The sequence below is a fragment of the Blennius ocellaris genome, assembly GCF_963422515.1.
Source record: "Blennius ocellaris genome assembly, chromosome: 19".
NCBI classification, from domain to species: Eukaryota; Metazoa; Chordata; class Actinopteri; order Blenniiformes; family Blenniidae; genus Blennius; species Blennius ocellaris.
In genome coordinates, this window is record NC_137668.1 from 22,780,106 (window position 1) to 22,799,444 (window position 19,339).

A 19,339-nucleotide genomic window follows, 5' to 3' on the forward strand; every position below is an offset into this window, starting at 1 on the left:
ATTAGGATTTAGTTATCGTTCCCAGCATTGTTACTCACTTGGGCTGCGTTTTTAAAACCCTTATTCTTACTGACTGGACACTTTATCCTCCATGTGTTTGTCTCAGGATACAGGCCAAGACACGAGAGCTTCGGGAACGGCAGGCAAAGGAAAGAGAGTACGCCGAGATCCAGGATGTGGTCAGCCGGACCTTCAGCTCAGACGAGGAGCACACTTATGCCGGCATAGGCTCCTTCGATTCGTCGGTGGACAGCAGCAGCGTCGACCCTTACAGCCATCCCTACCACCTGCCTCAGAGTCCCCAGAGCCCGCCGCCGCCTCCCCCGGGTCTCCAGAGCAACGGCCCCCCCCTGGAGGCGCTGTACGCCCAAGTCAACAAGCCGCGCAACGGACGGCCGGCAGCTCCGAGCAGGTAGGGGGCGCCAACCTCTCCGACGCGCTCCGTTTTGTTGTTCACCCGAACGACTCTTAACTCGCCGTGTGCCTTGCGGTGGGGCTTCACGACGGCGCGGTTCATTTACACCTCATCTATAATGTATAGGCAGCGGTGCGATTGTGTTTGTTCACTTCCACTTGTCAGGGGTGACACACGGTTCACGGGAAAAACAATGAATTTCACGCGGGGCTTTATCGCCTGCTTTTGTCCCACGAGGCGCGTCTCGCTCGCCACGCAAGCGGATGAAATTCGCACACAGAGCAGAGCAACAACAGTCATTTTCTACGTGTCAGAATTTTAATATCACGCCGTTTTGTTTCTTTCACGTTAATCCTTGCATCAAAGTTAATCCTCCCCGACCTCGCAGACAGCTTCTCAGGAAGCTACGTTTTGCATCTGTGGTTTTTTTTTTTGTTTTTTTTGTTTTTTTTTTATGGGGTATGGGGGACGATTATTACTGTTGGAAAACCTTTAGACAGTGAATTTTGCATAATTAGACCCCTTTTCTTTGTCGTGCAGAGTATACGTGATGAAAATGGCAAAATGATCACAAAACCAAACAATTACTCCGAAAGATTACTACGATCTCAGTCGATTTTAATGAAACCTTCTGGTGCAAAATACAGTGAAATATGCGCAAACTTCTCCTCTTGCTGTTGCATTATGGGTGTTTTTGCAATATCACCCCAACAGCATGGCTTTGAGGCTAATGCTAGTTTACGTCACGATATCTCAGCTTGGCTCTCTGTGTTTTGTCGCTACTATTAAGACAAAGTCAATGTGTCATTGGGAATATTTACCATTTACTTGACGGTGTGACGGTTTGACGGGTCAGATTGGGGCTTATCATCGGCCAGTTTTGGCCCCTGACACCCCTGGCATGTGTTGTGGAAAATCCTCACTAACTTTCTCCTGAGATGAAAAGCCCGACCTGTTTATTAGCTTCCGAGAATGCATTAGGAGCCTTATAATCCAATTTTAAAAACCACGCAAGCTGCAGATTTTTGACTGAATGGAGAAAATGAAAAAAAAAAAAGAGAGAGAGAGAGAAACATGCCACAGCATTTCTTTGGGTGAGGATTTCAGGCTTGTTTTCGCTCTCGGTGCTTGCCAGACTCCTTTGGCGCTGCTGAGTTGCAGGAGACATCAAGGGCTGTGCAATGTTGAGCTCCATATCTTCTTCATCCTCCCTCCTCCTCCTCCTCCTCCTCCTCCTCCTCCTCCTCCTCATGACTCTCTCTCGCCCGTGCTCGGAGGAGCTTTGCAAAACTCGACTGGGTAATGGGAGCAGCAGTCAATCAAATTGCGGTTTTCAAAAGGTGACGCTTTGTCTCACGCCCGTTTCCCGCGAATCCCCGCCGAGCACCCGCCACCTGTCAGGTTGTCGCCGTGGAATGGCGGCATCCAGAGCGCCAGTCACCCGAGCCCCCGGGTTGACGGGGGAGAGGGGGCTGACTTGTCAGCTGCCTGTCGAGAAATGAGGTCATTCCATTTTGCCATGTCTACCTTTTCTTTTCTTTTTTTTTTTTTTTCTTTTTTTTTTTTAATAAGGTGAAACTAAACAACCTGCAAGGAGAAACGCTGTGCCGGGGTGTTTACGTCTGGCGGGCTTTCGTGTAAAACTCAGCGACGGGCAGAGCTAATTCCAGGCAACAGGTTTTTTTAGGGTGAAAAGTGATATTTACATTTTTGTTATGAGGCTTTAACACAACCGAACGTAAATAAAACCTTGATTTTCTATCGGTGCCCTTCAGTTTTACTGATTCTGACAGCATTGTCAAAACACCACCGGAGCTGCCAGTTCTAATAACGCGGAGGTAAGTAATAAACTGTCAAATGAGCTTTTGTTGTACCGTGGTCCCACAGAGGAACAGTAAAACCCGATACGGCAAAGCGGGCAAGATCTCTGGACGCCCACAGCAACCGGGGGTCCTCGTATCTCTGAGGGTTTTTTTTTTTTTATGGGCTCAGGTCTGACTCATTCCAGCTTTTACAGTCACAGTGACCTTCCCATTAGGGCTCCATTACCAAAGGTCTATTAGGGAGGGACACTCGCACCGGGGCTATTTATCCAGCTGCATCCTCATCTTATGGACGGCAGTGAATAAACACCAGCTCGGCTCCGCAAGCCCCGGCCGAGTCACGGGTGAGCGGCTTTATAATGTCGTAAAGTGAAGGCACACATGAGGCCAAAATCAGTCCAAGATGCTTAAACTCTTAACTTTGTACAGTGACTGGCAATTGCATGCATGTGGACGGAAAGGCCCAGGAGGAGCTCTAATTGGCTGTCTGGGTGTAAAACAACCATTCCTGGGAACGCCGGGTGTTGTCTTGTTGTCTGCTCAGCTCCATTGGAGGAAAAATATAGATTCAAAGTCCAGTGGTCTGCCCTTCAGAGAAGTCGTAAAGGAGCGACTGTCGGTTAATTTCAACTCAATTCAAGTCTGTTTACTTGGTGTGTGGAACCAGTTTCCCCAGACAAGGGTTACACAGTTCTGCCATGTTTCTCCAGGTCATGTGATAATCAGGGGATTGCTCCTTTCATGGTGATATTCCCGTATAATGTCATTCACAACGCTGTAACAGGTGATGGCAGCTGGCCGAAGTAAAGTGCTGGTGTCACTTATGTTTGTTTTTATATATATAACTTCTTTTTGGAGCGATTCCGCACCGGCTGTTCCACAGCGCAACCAGTTGATTTAATGTATTGATCAGGTTGATTGAGCAAAGACCCTTCGCTCTTCTTTGCTTCACTTTTTATTTTTTAGTACAATATGATATTTACCCTCAACATCACTTCTTCATCACTGCTTTGTTTTTCCACTCAGTATCTTCAGACTGTCATTAGACTGGGTGTCTGTCTGTAAATAAACTCCGTACTTGGTGTTTGACCGTCTTCACCACTTCGTTAAATTGATTCGCGGTGCAACGCGTGCATGTGGTCTCACTTTTGAAAGTTCCCCCAGAGTGTCGATGATGTTCTTGTGTCTGACATTCTTTGAAATGCAGAAATGCCTTGGCTTTTTTTTTTTTTTTTTTTTCCAGCCAGGTGTTGATCTGATTTTGGTACGCTTCTGCAACGGTGTCTGATAGAATCCGAGACGCGTCGTCATCTGTCTGGGACAGAACGTGACACAGGTCTGATGCGGCGCTCTACTGCAAGACAAGCCTCTCAAGGAAACGGGGCGCCAGCCATTCCCAACAAACAGGCGAGACCGCGGCGTCTCCGCGCTCCACATCTAGGATCCGTTCCCGTTTCATGTTTACATCTTCTACTTGTTGCATTCGGAATAAAGTAAAAGTAAAAAAGGGTCCAGTTATGGAACAATCTGGATAAGGACTGAAATGATTCTAAAACACATAATAGGTTTAAAAAAAAAAAAAAAAGTAATTAAAACCAGGTTATTATTGAAATACAAAGAAAAGACGTCGGAGAATTAGTGTTTTTTTTAACAAAAGGGTTTATTTTAAGTTGTGGATCTAAGAAAATACAAAATACAAAGTGCATTATTGCGCAAAAATGAAATACAAATAAATAAAATAAATAACTGATTGAATAAAATATTTAAAGAAAGACAAAGAAAAATGTATATAAATAAATGGTATAGTCATTTTCTTTGTTAATTGTATATTATTTAAGAAAAAGGGGCAGAGTGTATAACTTTAATCGTCTTTCTGCTTCCTTTCGTTCAGAAATGTGAAAAGTTTTGTTCAAGATTCTATTGAAATTGTATTTTTTCTGTTAGTTTATTTTATCCAATGTAAAAACAAACTAGCTGAACTAAATGGATGAATTAATTACCTCACATGGCAACTGCTGCCATTGGCATGTGAATGTGACTGAAGATGTAAAGCGCTTCGGAACCGCTCCAGCAGTTAAAGACAAAAAAAAAAAAATGGGAGTGAAATAAAAGAAATCCATTTACCATTTGAAGTTAACCCTCTGGGGCCTGCGGACTCACCGGTGCGTCCTCGTCACATGACCGTTTGAAAAGGCAGTAGCGTCACAGCACAGCGTCGTCTGGTCCAGTGTTTCAATCCGTGTCAAAAGTGCAGATATAAAACTACAAGCTCGTTTTTAAATGATGTTGATCGCCCAAATAAAAGCGGAGATATGAGGAAAAACATGTGTGACCTTTTGTAAATAGTTTTACAAAAACGCCTGAGGCAGTGCTTCTATTTCACTATAAATATCTGTATAGAACTGTTTTTTCAGTCCTGTTTTGATGCATTTTAGTTCATTATAGTTTAGATTTACTTTACAAGTAAACAAAATGATTCGTTTACCATGTCTGTGACTTTTATAGTCAATAAATCTATGTTTTTACCACCCGAATTTGTAATTGTATGGTGTTTTTAGATCCACTGTTTTAATACAGTATGCCAAAGTGATGAAAATACTTCAGAAATGCATTTATGAGGTTGTCCTGAACAAAATGACACCAAAAAAGGCAAAGTTTAAGAATTTTATATCTGAGATATAAAGGAAAATCCCAATTGTAGTGAAAAACGGCACAAAATGCTTCAGGCCCCAAAGGGTTAAATAAAGTGTTCTAGTTGTGCCTTGGTGAAAACAAGGCTGAAAATAAGACAATTTAACTTATATGCCCAGAGGCGGCACAACAGAAAAATGTCCCAGCCTCCAGAGTTCTAACTTTTGTTGGGTCAATTCTCTCAGAAAGTAACTCGGATTTCCTCTAAAATACTACCTTTAATCTGCCCCTTTGATCAGAGCGTGTTTCTCCGGGGCCCACCTCAGGAATAAGTAACCGTATCCAGGTCAGGGTTAAACGCTGCCCATTCTTGTCTTTCACACTGAAAGCTGACTGACAGCCAGAAATGGGAAGCCTTCCACGAATACGCTCCCATCTATTTCCTTTTTACCCCCCCCGTCTTTGGTTAAGGAAATTCGTGTCATCTCCGCAGTCTCAGAATAGATTATAGGGTTCAGTGGCAGGCAGCGGGATTAGAGAGTGAAGACTCCAAGTCGTACAAGTAAAAGGTAAATCAAAAGTTCTCAGTGCAGTCGGTGTCTTGATACGTGGATTAGTCGGGAAGTGATTGCAAATTCTGTTGTGTCGACGCTTTATACCACACAATGAAAGTTCCATTAGGTTTAATTTAAGAATGCAAATGACTGTTTGCGTTTGTTTTGATGGGCAAGTGACAGGAGTCTCGAGTCAGGATGTGTTTCAGGCTCCTTTCTGCAAAAGCGTAAATAGAAAGCCTCGGAGCAACAAGAAGCAGCGTTGAATATTATTATATTATTATTATATCTCAAAGGCAGCAAGACAAATATCACCGACGTGCAGCTGGGCTGGCATACGCAAGATATGCAAAGCAGCAAGAGGCGCAAAATAGGGGAAAAAAAAAAAAGTGTTGAACATGTGGTGCATATTTCATATCGGATCACTGCACATGCAACAGCTTATCCTTTTTCTCTGCAAAACAAACAACAAAACTAAAATACAGAAATTGAATTTGAGGCTCGGACATCAGATCTCTGAAATGTGAGTTTGTTTCCAAGAAATGAGAAGAAGTGAAGATAACACAAAGTTGATTTTACGCTTCTTGGTTATGTTGAAAGCAAAGAATTTGAGAGATGACTTTAAAAAAAGAAAAAAAGTTAATATGCACATATTTCTGTCCTAAATTGTATTATACCAAATTGCAAGATTGTAAAATAAGATAAAACAAAAATAGCTTGCAGATGATCGGAGGGAACTTTGGACAGAATGTGGGAACAAAATGCATCAGAGTTGAGATTCTAATTGACGAAAACGTTGCGCAACCGCCACAAGAAATTCTTCAGCAGCCGGCCGACAACGTTCCCTCCGGCGCTAAAGAGGTAATAAGATAATCTTTCACAAGGCTGCCGAGGCGTTTTTACTGTATCCCTGCACACCGAGTATCGACAATCAATAGCATCATGCTTATCACTGACCACCATCACACACACAGTTTGCTTTGTTTAACTGGCTTCCCCCCCCTGGAAGGAGGCTTTGTTTATGTTTGATAGTCGCTATGGCAACATCTTCCCTTTGGACGTATGGATCTCTGGCCTTCGCCGAGCCCTGGACGTATCGGCATGTGGATTTGGTTTGGCTTTCAAGAGAGGGACAGACAACCTTGTTTTCTTCTTCTTTTTCTTTTTTTTTTTTCGCCCGGCTGTCACTGGAGGGTTACAGGATGGAGATCTCGCTTCCATAAATCCTCTTTAAAAAGCACATTCGCGCCGCGCTAGGCGCCGGTCGCACGCTGTTACACACACACCGCGGCTCCACGGCCGCGCAGCGAAAGGTCAGGAGCCCCCCCCCAAAGTGACAGATGTCAATCACAGGAGGTGGGGATCATCCAATCCCTTAATAACAGCCGGAAAGGCTCCGGGAGACCGAGGGAGTCGCCCGCTGGATGTGACCTACAGGAAGCCTGAACCCTCAGATTACCGCAACTTAGATGAGCAACAAGCGAGGAGGAGCAGTTACACGGATATTAAAAAAAAAAAAAAATAAATAAAGACAAATACGGGTTTATATTTTACACTTATACAAGATACTTTATAAATTTGACATCCGAGTTCAGAAAATCAGCATGACTCTTCGTATCTCATGAACAAATCTTTTAAAATGTGAAAATAACGCACGGGCGTTTAAAATGAAAGGGGAGAAGACAAAAAGTCCCAAAAAAAACTTCAGTTATCAATCTATATTCAGTCATAACTCACTCATTCATCAACAGCCTGAAAAGACGAGGTACAAAACATCTGTAGTTTTGCTAAAACAAGTAAAAGTGAAGTAAAAGTCTGTGTTTATCAAGCCGTTTATGATAAGCTGGCTAATTTTATATTTATACAATTTTAAAAACATACATTTACAACATTTTATTAGAAAACTCTGTTTGATCTCGCTCAATGGTAGTTTTCATGCCTATTTACCACTTTATCTACGTCACTTTATCTACGTCACTAATTGACCACTTGTTAGGACTGAACCTGCACTGCCAACACTGGTATTGTGTTTTTTTACTATAGTATGTTTATTGTACTTTATTCTACACTTTGCCGCCCCCCCCCCCCCCCCCCATCATCATAGTTTATGTTCCTTGTATCTCATCCTACTGTATATTTTGCTCCCCTTAGAACTTATTATACTTTATTATAGTTTTTTTAATCTTATTTTTTAGTCCTATTTGCTAGTCATTGTATATAAGATACCTCTATTCTTTCCTAACTGTTTGCACATTCCTTGTCTTTCCTTTCCTCATGAGTGTCCTTAAGAGCAGAATGTTACAAGTAAATTTCTCCATTGTGAGATCAATAAAGGCTTGTCGTGTCGTGTCGTGTCGTGTCGTGTCGTGTCGTGTCGTGTCGTGTCGTGTCTTGTCTTGTCTTGTCTTGTCTTGTCTTGTCTTGTCTTGTCTTGTCTTGTCTTGTCTTGTCTTGTCGTGTCGTGTCGTGTCGTGTCGTGTCGTGTCGTGTCGTGTCGTGTCGTGTCGTGTCGTGTCGTGTCGTGTCGTGTCGTGTCGTGTCGTGTCGTGTCTTGTCGTGTCTTGTCGTGTCTTGTCTTGTCTTGTCTTGTCTTGTCTTGTCTTGTCTTGTCTTGTCTTGTCTTGTCTTGTCTTGTCTTGTCTTGTCTTGTCGTGTCGTGTCGTGTCGTGTCGTGTCGTGTCGTGTCGTGTCGTGTCGTGTCGTGTCGTGTCGTGTCGTGTCGTGTCGTGTCGTGTCGTGTCGTGTCGTGTCGTGTCGTGTCGTGTCGTGTCGTGTCGTGTCGTGCCGTGCCGTGCCGTGCCGTGCCGTGCCGTGCCGTGCCGTGCCGTGCCGTGCCGTGCCGACTTATTCCTTTTAGTGTTGCATTTTGTAAAATCCCTATTAAAGCACAGTTGTGTTATATATCACAATACAACATGACTGAAGCATTGAAGCCTTTCTTTTTTTATCACAGTTAACCTCAAACATCCTACGTTCAACATCATCATCAACGATGATCCAAGGAGAAAAGAAGAAGTGCTTCCCGCTCTGGCAATGTCGTGAAAAAGTGGCCTTACTGCTCGTTCTGCCTTTTTACTTTTATTGTTTTATCACCCCCCCCATCATCGGTTTTGGATGAGGAACCATAACAGTCGCATTCCAGTGGATCCACACGATCATTTGGTTGTGTTATGTGCTGAATGGACGACTGGATGGCTCCATTAGAGTAATGCAGATGGAGGGTGTGGGTTCTCCTCCACCTCAGACGCGCGATCGCGGAGCCACTCACAAGTAATCACTTTTTCATTGTTTGCCATCGCTTATTCGCCGCCTGTAATTAACTCCGCAATCAACAATCAGTCTCCGTGATTTTTTATTGTCTATATTTTCATTTAGACGCAATCAAAGGCAGATTAACAACACTTTCTGACTGCAACATCTGTAGCTTTGATTAAATCCTACCTCTCAATAATTCATTGGTAAGCAAATGAATCTTTTACGACCCCTGCATCTGCGTTAAGACTTTAATAACGGCTCGTAAGTCCCTAATAATGTTTTTCTTGGCGCTCTCGAGGGGATAAAATTGATATGTCTAGCATCAAAGAACAAGTTTGCTGTAATGAGACTCGTACATTAGCAGTCACTAATTACATTTTAACCAACTCCTGGGCGTCTCTTTGAGTCCTGGGTGTTTTTTTTTTTTGTTTTGTTTTTTTTCCTTTCGTCCGTCTGCATCTGGTTCCTCGCCTCCCGCTGCCTTGCCAAGTCAAACAGGACCTGAAGAGTCAACGCTGACTGTATCACATTTTTTATTCCCACAACCTCGGAGGCCTGCTTTGTTTGCGTCTGACATCTGTCAGCATTTTTTCCATTATTTCCTCGGAGTGTCGCCTGCGTGGGAGTGAAATTAGTGTCACGGTGAGCGTGTGAGTTAGTGCTCTAATTGAGAATAATGAAGACGGACCAACCCAATGGGGGGGCGGGGGGGGGCGGGGGAGGGGGGGGGGGGTCATCTCGGATATTAAGTCCTGTTATAAAGGGTCGTGATTTTAAAAGAACAATTAGAATTTTAATTCAAATCAGTTTTATTTATAGATAAAGCCAAATACAACAGTCGTCTCAAGGCACTTTTTTTTACAGAAAAACAACCACATGAGCAAGTAGAAGAGACGGTTTGTCCTTTAAATATCACATAAAAAAGCTGGAATGTTGCATGTTGGTATTGTACAAGGCCAAAGTGTGTAGTAATTGTGCTGCAGGGTTAAATGTCTCCCTCGTCGTCGTTCTTTCGTCTCCCCAGTGGGAGCGCTCCTCGTAGTCCGGGGATGCACGGGCTGATGTCGGCCGGTCGCAGATTAAGTTGTAGGGTCATTTGCTCCGAGCAACGGCCGCGTCTTGCTCGATAATTAGGCCGGTGTCAAAATACTCATTTACACTCGGCTCGGCATCATTGAATACGGAGCCTTCTGGAATCCGGCCCATCAGAACCAAGTGGAGCCTCAACGAGGCACAACAGAAGACAAAAAAAAACTCATCTCACACTGAGAATGAACAGACACACCTCATAAAGATACAGAGTAAGGCATTAACCCTATATGGGTCATTTTGTTGAAATACAAGGTTTATAGGATTGTGGTATTTTTATTAATTTTTTATTGTCATAAATGTAAAAAAAAGTCACTTTTACTTTGCAAAATGTTACGTAGTCAGTGGTTATTGAGCACTAAATCAAAACTATTTTATAATTTAACCCTCTGGGGCCTGAAGCATTTTGTGCCGTTTTTCACTACAATTGATTTTTCCTTTATATAAAATCCTTAAACCTTGCCTTTTTTGGTGTCATTTTGTTCAGGAAAACCTCATAAATGCATTTCTGAAGTATTTTCATCACTTTGGCATATTGTATTAAAACAGTGGATCTAAAAACACCATACAATTACAAATTCGGGTGGTAAAAACATAGATTTATTGACTATAAAAGTCACAGACATGGTTAACGAATCATTTTGTTTACTTGTAAAGTAAATCTAAACTATAATTAACTAAAATGTATCAAAACGGGACTGAAAAAACAGTTGTATACAGATATTTACAGTGAAATAGAAGCACTGCCTCAGGCGTTTTTGTAAAACTATTTACAAAAGGTCACACATTTTTCCTCATATCTTTAAAAATGAGCTTCTAACAAAGAAATACATCAGTCAAAGCAAAGGGCCAAGAGAATCTGTGTGATTATAAGACACTTACAGTTGCTTTAATTTGCAAAACTTCCCAAAGCAACACATCTTATTAGCTATATAACCAGATAGGGTAACTTGAATGGATGCATTAGTTGGGATATAGCGAGAAAGACAATATGTCTCCTTTTAATGAGGTGAGTTTTCAGGTCATGTGTTCAGCAGAGTCAGTGTCTGCAAAGCTTGTGAAAAGTTTCACCTAAAAGCCTGCAGATCATTTACAAAACCAGGGTGAAGTTGTGACACACACACACACACACACACACACACACACACACACACACACACACACACACTGACGTGGCCTTGACTCTGTGCAGCAGATCGTAACGCTCCGTATCCACATCAGCCTTATCGCCGGGGTTTCTACACTGATAGCAACATGCAACTTGCAGGCAGAGCAAGTGAGTTATTTTCCGTTTTCTCTCTCTCTCTCTCTCTCTCTCTCTCTCTTTATCTGTCTCTCTCTCTCTCTGTCCCACTTCAGAAAGGGGCCCTGTGGGATAGATGTGATGAGATGGAGCGCACAGAAAGCAATTTATCCTCCGTTTGTACCATTACGTTCATTTAAGAAAGCAAACAGCCTGAAAGCAGATTGAGAGGGAGTAAAAAAAGAGAGGGAGATGGTGTAGAAGAGTGTGTGTGTGTATGTGTGTGTGTGTGTGTGTGTGTGTGAGAGAGAGATATAGACCCACCTCATCTTCAACCCTACATCAAGTGGATCAAGCTCATTAAGGTTGCAGTACAGTATTTTATCAACGTCCTTCAGAGCCTGGAAGACACGCGCACGGTAAATAATGAATTTTCACCAGGAGATGAAAGGGAAGCGGGGAGCGTGCCATTTAGGGCAGACGTGCCCCGGCAGATGAGGCGGGGATGGGCGGGGGGGGGTTGAACATGGCCGGGGGGGGGGCTGCCGAAACCTCGGCTGTTGATCAGCACCATCCCCGACAATCAGCGGCTGAAAATGGATGCCTAATCCCCTCCCACCACCCCCCCCATCCCCCCCCTCCCCCCCCCCCCCCCCCGTCCTCCGCCCCGCTCCCTTGAAGGCCGTAACTCACAAAAGAGCGATCGGCACGCCGGGCCTGGCGAGTTTTCCTCTGCAATTTCGCGACGAGCGCGACGATTTGTTTTTGAAAATGTCACAGCGACTAATTGGGAGGAAGCGCGGCGGAGAACACGCTGTTAGCAAACGTTGGGGAAGTGCTCCTCTCTGGATCCACTGAGTGAGGTTTTTTTTTTTCTCAATTTGAATAACCCACACTGCAAGTGTGCCGGTTACGCAAATAAGACGCGTCTCCGCCACGCGGGCTCTCGCAGGATGTGATGGAGAGGCCGGCGACGGCGGAGTGAACCGTGACTCTCACACCTCTTCATCTTTGTAAACACATGGAACCCGTGGAAAAGTGAGCTGACAGCGCCGGGCCGGGCCTCTGCCGCCTTCCCATGTTTGCAGCCGCTGACTCGAGGCCAACGACGTCATTGTTTACCTGCGTGTGAGCTGTTGTTTACTGCGTCTTCTTACTGGAAGTGAAACAAAGCAGAGTAAACAATATTCCCTCATGGCAAAGTTGAACAACGGGAACACGAATAAACTAACTTTTAATCCACCAATTCCATGGATTAGTGTTCATTTATTTCCTTTATCCCATCTTGTCATTGGTGCTTCTTTCTTTCTGTCTAATTAAGATTTATCTTTGCTTTGAGTCAGTGATTTAGCCGTTTTATCTTTTATCAATCTCATTTATCTCTGGTTACACAGCCCCGACTGATGCAGTATTTTAATACTTTTGCTTAACATAGTAAAATATGATTCCATCGTTATATTTTGTAGGAACGTGTCGTTTCCTTTAGATTTCATCCAACACATGTGAATGTCAATGTTCCCTGTGTGGAATCTCCATCCTTCCATTGCTGGTTGGTTGGTTTCCTTGGTTAGTTGGTTGGTTGGTTGGTTGGTTTGTTTCCTTGGTTAGTCGGTTGGTTGATTGGTTGGTTTGTTTCCTTGGTTAGTCGGTTGGTTTCCTTGGCTGGTTGGTTGGTTTCCTTGGTTAGTTGATTGATTGGTTGATTGGTTTGTTTCCTTGGTTAGTGAGTCGGTTGGTTTCCTTGGCTGGTTGGTTGGTTTCCTTGGTGAGTTGGTTGGTTTCCTTGGCTGGTTGGTTGGTTGGTTTCCTTGGTTAGTTAGTTGGTTTCCTTGGTTAGTTGGTTGGTTTCCTTGGCTGATTGGTTGGCTTCCCTGGTTATTTGGTTGGTTTCCTTGGTTAGTTAGTTGGTTGGTTTCCTTGGCTGGTTGGTTGGTTTCCTTGGCTGGTTAGTTGGTTGGTTGATTGGTTGGTTGGTTTCCTTGGCTGGTTGGTTGGTTTCCTTGGCTGGTTAGTTGGTTGGTTAGTTGGTTGGTTGGTTTCCTTGGCTGGTTGGTTGGTTGGTTGGTTTCCTTGGTTAGTTGGTTGGTTGGTTTCCTTGGCTGGTTGGTTGGTTTCCTTGGCTGGTTGGTTGGTTTCCTTGGCTGGTTAGTTGGTTGGTTGATTGGTTGGTTGGTTTCCTTGGCTGGTTGGTTGGTTTCCTTGGCTGGTTGGTTGGTTTCCTTGGCTGGTTAGTTGGTTGGTTAGTTGGTTGGTTGGTTTCCTTGGCTGGTTGGTTGGTTGGTTGGTTTCCTTGGTTAGTTAGTTGGTTGGTTTCCTTGGCTGGTTGGTTGGTTTCCTTGGCTGGTTAGTTGGTTGGTTGGTTGATTGGTTGGTTGGTTTCCTTGGTTAGTTAGTTGGTTGGTTTCCTTGGCTGATTGGTTGGTTTCCTTCGTTAGTTGGTTGGTTTCCTTGGCTGATTGGTTGGTTTCCTTCGTTAGTTGGTTGGTTTCCTTGGCTGGCTGGTTGGTTGATTGGTTGGTTGGTTTCCATAGTTAGTTGGTTGGTTTCCTTGGCTGATTGGTTGGTTTCCTTCGTTAGTTGGTTGGTTTCCTTGGTTAGTTGGTTGTTTTCCTTGGTTAGTTAATTGGTTGGTTTCCTTGGTTAGTTGGTTGGTTGATTGGTTGGTTGATTGGTTGGTTTGTTTCCTTGGTTAGTTGGTTGGTTTCCTTGGTTAATTGGTTGGTTTCCTTGGCTGGTTGGTTGACGTCTTGAGTTGGTTGTTTGAATTTAGAATGATAAAATAGGTTGGCAAAACTCATCACTCTATCTAATCAATGAATGAATGCAACCAATCAGAACATAATATCTATAATAAAAAATGTTACCCAGCTGTGAACAGGATATTCAGCATGCTGTCAAGCGACCTTTGCAGTAACCTTGTAAAATGTAATAATTGTTACCCGTTTGGTATTTATTATTTCATAAACCTGTGGTCCGAGGACAAAAAGAAAATGTCATCATTATAATTCACCTAAACCACACAGCTTCGTGACCAGCAAATCTAAAAACACTCTGTTTGTTCCAAAGCCTGCAGCAGAACAAGCTTCACCTCACAGACTGACTGATTTACTTTAAAAGAAATAAAAAAAACAACCTTACAGGCTACCGTCATCAGCCTCTGGGCTCTTCACAACACCGTCCAGCAGAAATTCACCCCCGCTCCCCTCCGTGCTCACTCAAAACAGTATTTTTCTCCTTGTTCCTACAGTTTTAGATTTGAGCCTGACTGTTCATGATGATGTTTGTGCAGGGTGTTTGAGGTGAAACCTTCTATCTGCCGAAGGGTGAGTGTTTTTTTCTTTTTGTTTGGCTGCCTGAAAATGCAATTTGAAGGGCCCGAGCAAACGAGCGAGATTTTTTTTCACGTCAACAGCTTTTTACAAAGAGCAGATGGCTCTACAAAGACTTATGCCTTTAACTCAGTTACCTTCTCCATAAAACACCAGAGTGTGTCCTGAACTCTGTTTTCTAAGTGGTCACTGGGGTACGGCTGTATCAAGAAGTGAGTTCCCTCTAATCGAAACCCAGCCAGTGTGTAGGGCACATAATTAAATTTACCTTGCCCACATCTGAGCCGGCGAGCCTGTGCACTCGCCACAGAGCAGCACGAGTTCCCTCTATTTTAAGAACAGTATCCATATTCCTTTTTTTTTTTTTTTTTTGTCAGACTTACGCCATTGTCGCGTTCCAATCCCCGTGCCGTCGACAAGCTCCCGGCGGCAAATCGGATCTTGGCGAAAGCCTTTTGTAATTACAAGGAGCTGAATGGGTGAATACGTCCCAAATCCACAAGACCAGCCAGCGACACATTCCATCTGTCTTAAGCCCACTTCCAATGTTTCAGATTGACTCATGAGGAGGTATTGAAATCGCACACAGCACTGGCGGGTTTTTTTTGTGTGTTTTTTTTTTCTCTTTTCTGCTGTTTGTGCTCAAATTCATCCCAGCCTTTTTTGAAAGTCTCAAAACCAAATTTTTCATCGCCGTCTCTCAGATAATTGTAGGCCTTTCACGCCGGCCCGGGAGAAGCAATAATTTCCGGCATAATGACGTCTCGTTCCACTTCGACACGTTGATAACTTTGCCGCGAGATCGAATGAATTGAATTGTGGCAGTCTGACAGCTGGGTTTATGTTGTGACAGCCGGGTGTTAAATAAAACGTAAGAACTGTAACCAGAAATTGCAATTTCCCGACTGAAGCGGTTCAATTGTTTGCGTTCCACCTCTGGCTCCGTATTGTTGGACAGGCCCCCACATTTTCCAAGCTGCAGTGTTGGATCGCCATTTATGTCAGCAGAGTGTATAACCTGTGGTCATACAGTGAACACGGGGCTCATTTCCTGACTATTACTCCCATCATCCCACATGGCCAGAACAGAATTAGAACCAGAATACACCAGGGGAAAGCCCAGGGGGTATCACTCCGCTCCAGCCTCTGCTTGGTGCCCGGACTCGGCTTCTCGGCCCCTCCAGCAGATCGGGATTCTTCAAGTCACCGGATTCGGAGCGGCCCACTGTGGGACCTAATAAAACCCGGTGCCGGCTACCAGACATGTCTAATGCCATCAGCATGCCTGTAAAAATGCTCTTAGCCCTGTGAGACGGAGTAATGTCGGCGAATGGCCTTGTTGGGCTCCTGTAATGGGCCAGTGATGTCATCGCCGATCATGTTGGAGCCAAAGGTCTCGGGGGGGGGGGCCTGGCGACGTTTTCAAGGAAAAGCCGACTCGTGCGACGGAATGGCCCGAGCATCTCCGCGTTGTTTACGCCAGGCGGGATTTTCTGGGGAAGCTAATAAACCAAAAGCATTTTAACTCGGTAAGACTTATTGAATTGGTTTAACAACTGGACTAAATGTCGTTAATGATTTCCAGTGATCGGCCCCCGCTAGTACTTTCCACCGCTTTCTTCTCCAGCGTCTCTTGGAAGTGAATTCCTTGACTAATGAACACAAATTTCATCGACTGCAACATGTTTACTTGCCCTCACATTTGTCTTGTTTGGCTGAGTTATACCTTGGTAGTTCTGCAGAAAAAACCCACAAAAAGAACACTGGCATCGGCAGCCTGCTCCACATCTGATAAGTAAATCCACACAAGACAGATCGTGGACATTTGAATGGACCAAACACAGAATTCAACAGGCTTCAGAGGCATTATATTATCTTCACATTCAGATTATCTTCTTCTTTGCTCTTTAACTGAGTAATTCCTGCCTCTGCTTTGGCTCCTTTATGTTTCCGATAAAGGTCTTATAGTTTTTCTTTTTATCTAAAGGCCATAATACAGAACGTTCGGGCCTCGTTTACGTGGGAACGATGAGGAGCTACTGATAACTCGAGTTTTTTTTTTTAAATGATCCTGCTACTCTGCCTGCACACCACAGCCGCATTCGAGTATTCTTCTCCCCCCATGTAATAACACCGTAATGACAATCCAACTTGTACTCGCATGCATGCGTCTGTGGTTTCATTACAAAAACAACCAACGGCGCCGACTCGTGGCCTGGCGTGATAACTACGTTTTCACCGTTTCTGCCGATGCCGTGTAAACAGACAGTTTTCAAGACACTTTCATTTAAATGCAACACGTTTCTGATCTAAAAAATGGAAAAAAAGAGACATCTCCGCTTGCGTGGTTGACGTGTAAAAGGAGTGTCTCATTATTTCATTAGTTGTGAAACATCGATCCTCGAATGGCTGCAGCGGCGCAGCAGACAACAAAATGTATTTTTTATTTTCATTGTGAGGAACGTTGGTTTCATGTCGCATCAAGCAATCCTCTCCACTCCGGCATCCCTCGACTTCACAGCCTCCCAGCCTGATGGCCTGAAAGCGTCCCGCCGAGAGGCATCGTCCGGGAAGCGCTCGTCTCCTCTGCCATGATTAAACATAAAGAATAATCCCCATCCTGTAGTTATATGGCCGTCATTAAAGGCTCAGTGCCGGGCCGACCCGCACTCACTTTTCAGTCGGGATAATGGTCGTGTTTTAGTGGTAGTCGGGGACGTCAATTAAAATCCACAGCTTTTTGCTTTTTTTTTCCCCCCTTTTCTTTTTTTATGACCTTTTGTAGGAAGCGGTGATTTATCTGTCGCGTCGCACCGTGGCTCGACGAGGTAAGCAGTTTATGGTTTTGTGTTTATGAGCTGGGCATGGCACTGATGTTCTCGCCGAGGTGTGAATCCAGACATCGAGGGTCGACATCTGCGATGGCGCTCTTTTCTCCGCGCGCGTTATTTATTAATAATGTGTCCGACCAGGAAACGATTGTGCGGAATCACTTTTAGCCGAGCGCTTCATAGCTTCATACGGGGGGGGGGCTCAGTGACGGTTGAACACGGTGGTTGTGCAACATTTGTTTTCTTTCTGCAGACAAATTGTTCATGCTCCACATTCCTGATGTCTGAAGATTTGACAAAGTGCACCAGATGTTTGAGATAAAGATCCTTCCAGACAGCAATTCCCTTCATGCTTGTTTGATTAAAAAAATCAACTCCACAAGCTCGAAATTGGTTTGCTTTTCTTGTCGTACACTTTGTTTATGGCAGCAGGTTTGTGGAAGCAGTGGCGGGCCCGTCTTTTGCGATACTTCACGTTGTGAGTGTTGAATGAGCCGAGGAAGATCCAATTAGCAAGGTTGTTCTACATTTTCAACGCCATTGTGAGATGAAGCATTCAACCTATGCATTAAATAGTCCATTGATACTCATAATGAATACAAAACTACATAATTTTATGAATTATGAGGAATAATATCTATATTTATTTCGTCAAAACACTAATTTTCATCATGAATTGGCTCAAAGGTGTGAAAAGCTGTCTACTCCATCAAGCTTCAATGTGAATGTATTACTGTTCTTTTAAAGACTGACTAATAATACATTATCTAATAATAAAATACAGAATTTAGGTGTTCCTAACCCGCAGCTTAACTTGTTGGCTGTAATCTGATATTATTGCCCACTGATAGATGGTCTTAATAGCTTTTCAGAAGATAAGAAATATATGAAAGAATACGTCAATGGAGTACCCAATATAGAAAAATGTAATTTAACTAAAGAATGACAACTTGTTTGTCCATCTGTTAAGGATACGCCCATTTTCAGACATTGGGTTTGTTGTGGCTGCCAGCACAATGAAAATAACTGTCAAGTTTGAAGACTATATTCAAAGAAGCAGCTTTTTAATTATAGAAGCTATCAAGTGTCATCATGGAAAATGTTAGTTGGGAGTAATTTCATCCTTTACATTAAATCCATCTAATTACAAAGCCCATGTAAACATTTTGCGATGTGTTATGTCAGCGATGTTGTTGTTCTGCCCTCTTTCATTCCCACAGTATGTGACGGTACACAGACGGAAAACACTACAGCAGCAGTTGTAATTCACATTTCCACGCTTCCTGCCTGCATGCTCTGTGAGCTCACACGTAATTCCAAGTTCTCCCACTGTGAAGGTTTTAAAAAAAAAAAAAAAACCCACGTGACTAGGCTTTGCTTTATAGTTAGTGTGTCTGAGAAAATGTGTCTGTCGTAGGATCATGTGTAAACTGTCGTCGCGCCTATTGTCCCAGTGTATCTCTACATAATCACCAGACATCTGTTTCACAGGCGGGCGTACACGCCGCATTTCGTCAGGACCGAGCGACAAGTTCTCACCGTCCTCTGAGAGCATAAACCATGAGATGAAGAGGTTAGGATTTAGTCCTGGGTTCTGGTGCCTGAATGATTCACCGAGCTTTCCACATGGCTCATGGGAGACATTGTATATATATATATATATATATATTTCTTTTTTTTTTTTTACATCAGTATTACAAGTGCGTCTGAATTCAGCAGCAATTTTCTGATTCTTTTCTATAGAAGCGCTCTGTTCTTCAGAGCCGCACAACAGTGCTATTATCAATAATATCCCTGAATGCTATCTCTAATTTTCATCTCTCACCAAAAAAAAAAACCTCCTCACATTCTCGGCGAGAGCCGGAACTCTATATAAATTGATGGGACTGGCTCCAACCCTGAAGCATAAGTGATTTATACAAGTGATTCAGGACAATGCAAAGTGCGTTTGTCTCTCCTGGAAATAACGCAGAAGGAGACGGAGCCGCTCTAAATGTGATCATAACATAGAAAAGGTGGAGGAGGAGGGAGTTGTGACGGGGAGCGCGCCCACCCCGCAACCTTTCCCTTCATTCCGGCCGTCGTGGGATCTGTTCTGCTTCATTACCGCGCCTCTCCCTCCGCTGTCTGCATTCACTCCTTTTCTTTCATTTCACTCCTCTGTTCCTG

The 19,339-nt window shown here is 43.7% G+C and overlaps 1 protein-coding gene across 1 annotated transcript in view; it reads left to right on the forward strand.

The window, feature by feature from the left end:
* Positions 1-19,339, forward strand: part of LOC308144074 (partitioning defective 3 homolog) — a gene marked incomplete at its 5' end in the record, with an annotated part of 381,275 nt that overhangs the window by 291,771 nt on the left and 70,165 nt on the right. Inside the window, one exon of the mRNA XM_080515105.1 lies at positions 107-412. Within this exon, the coding sequence (XP_080371231.1) occupies positions 107-412 (306 nt within the window). The remainder of the gene's footprint in view (positions 1-106; positions 413-19,339) is intronic.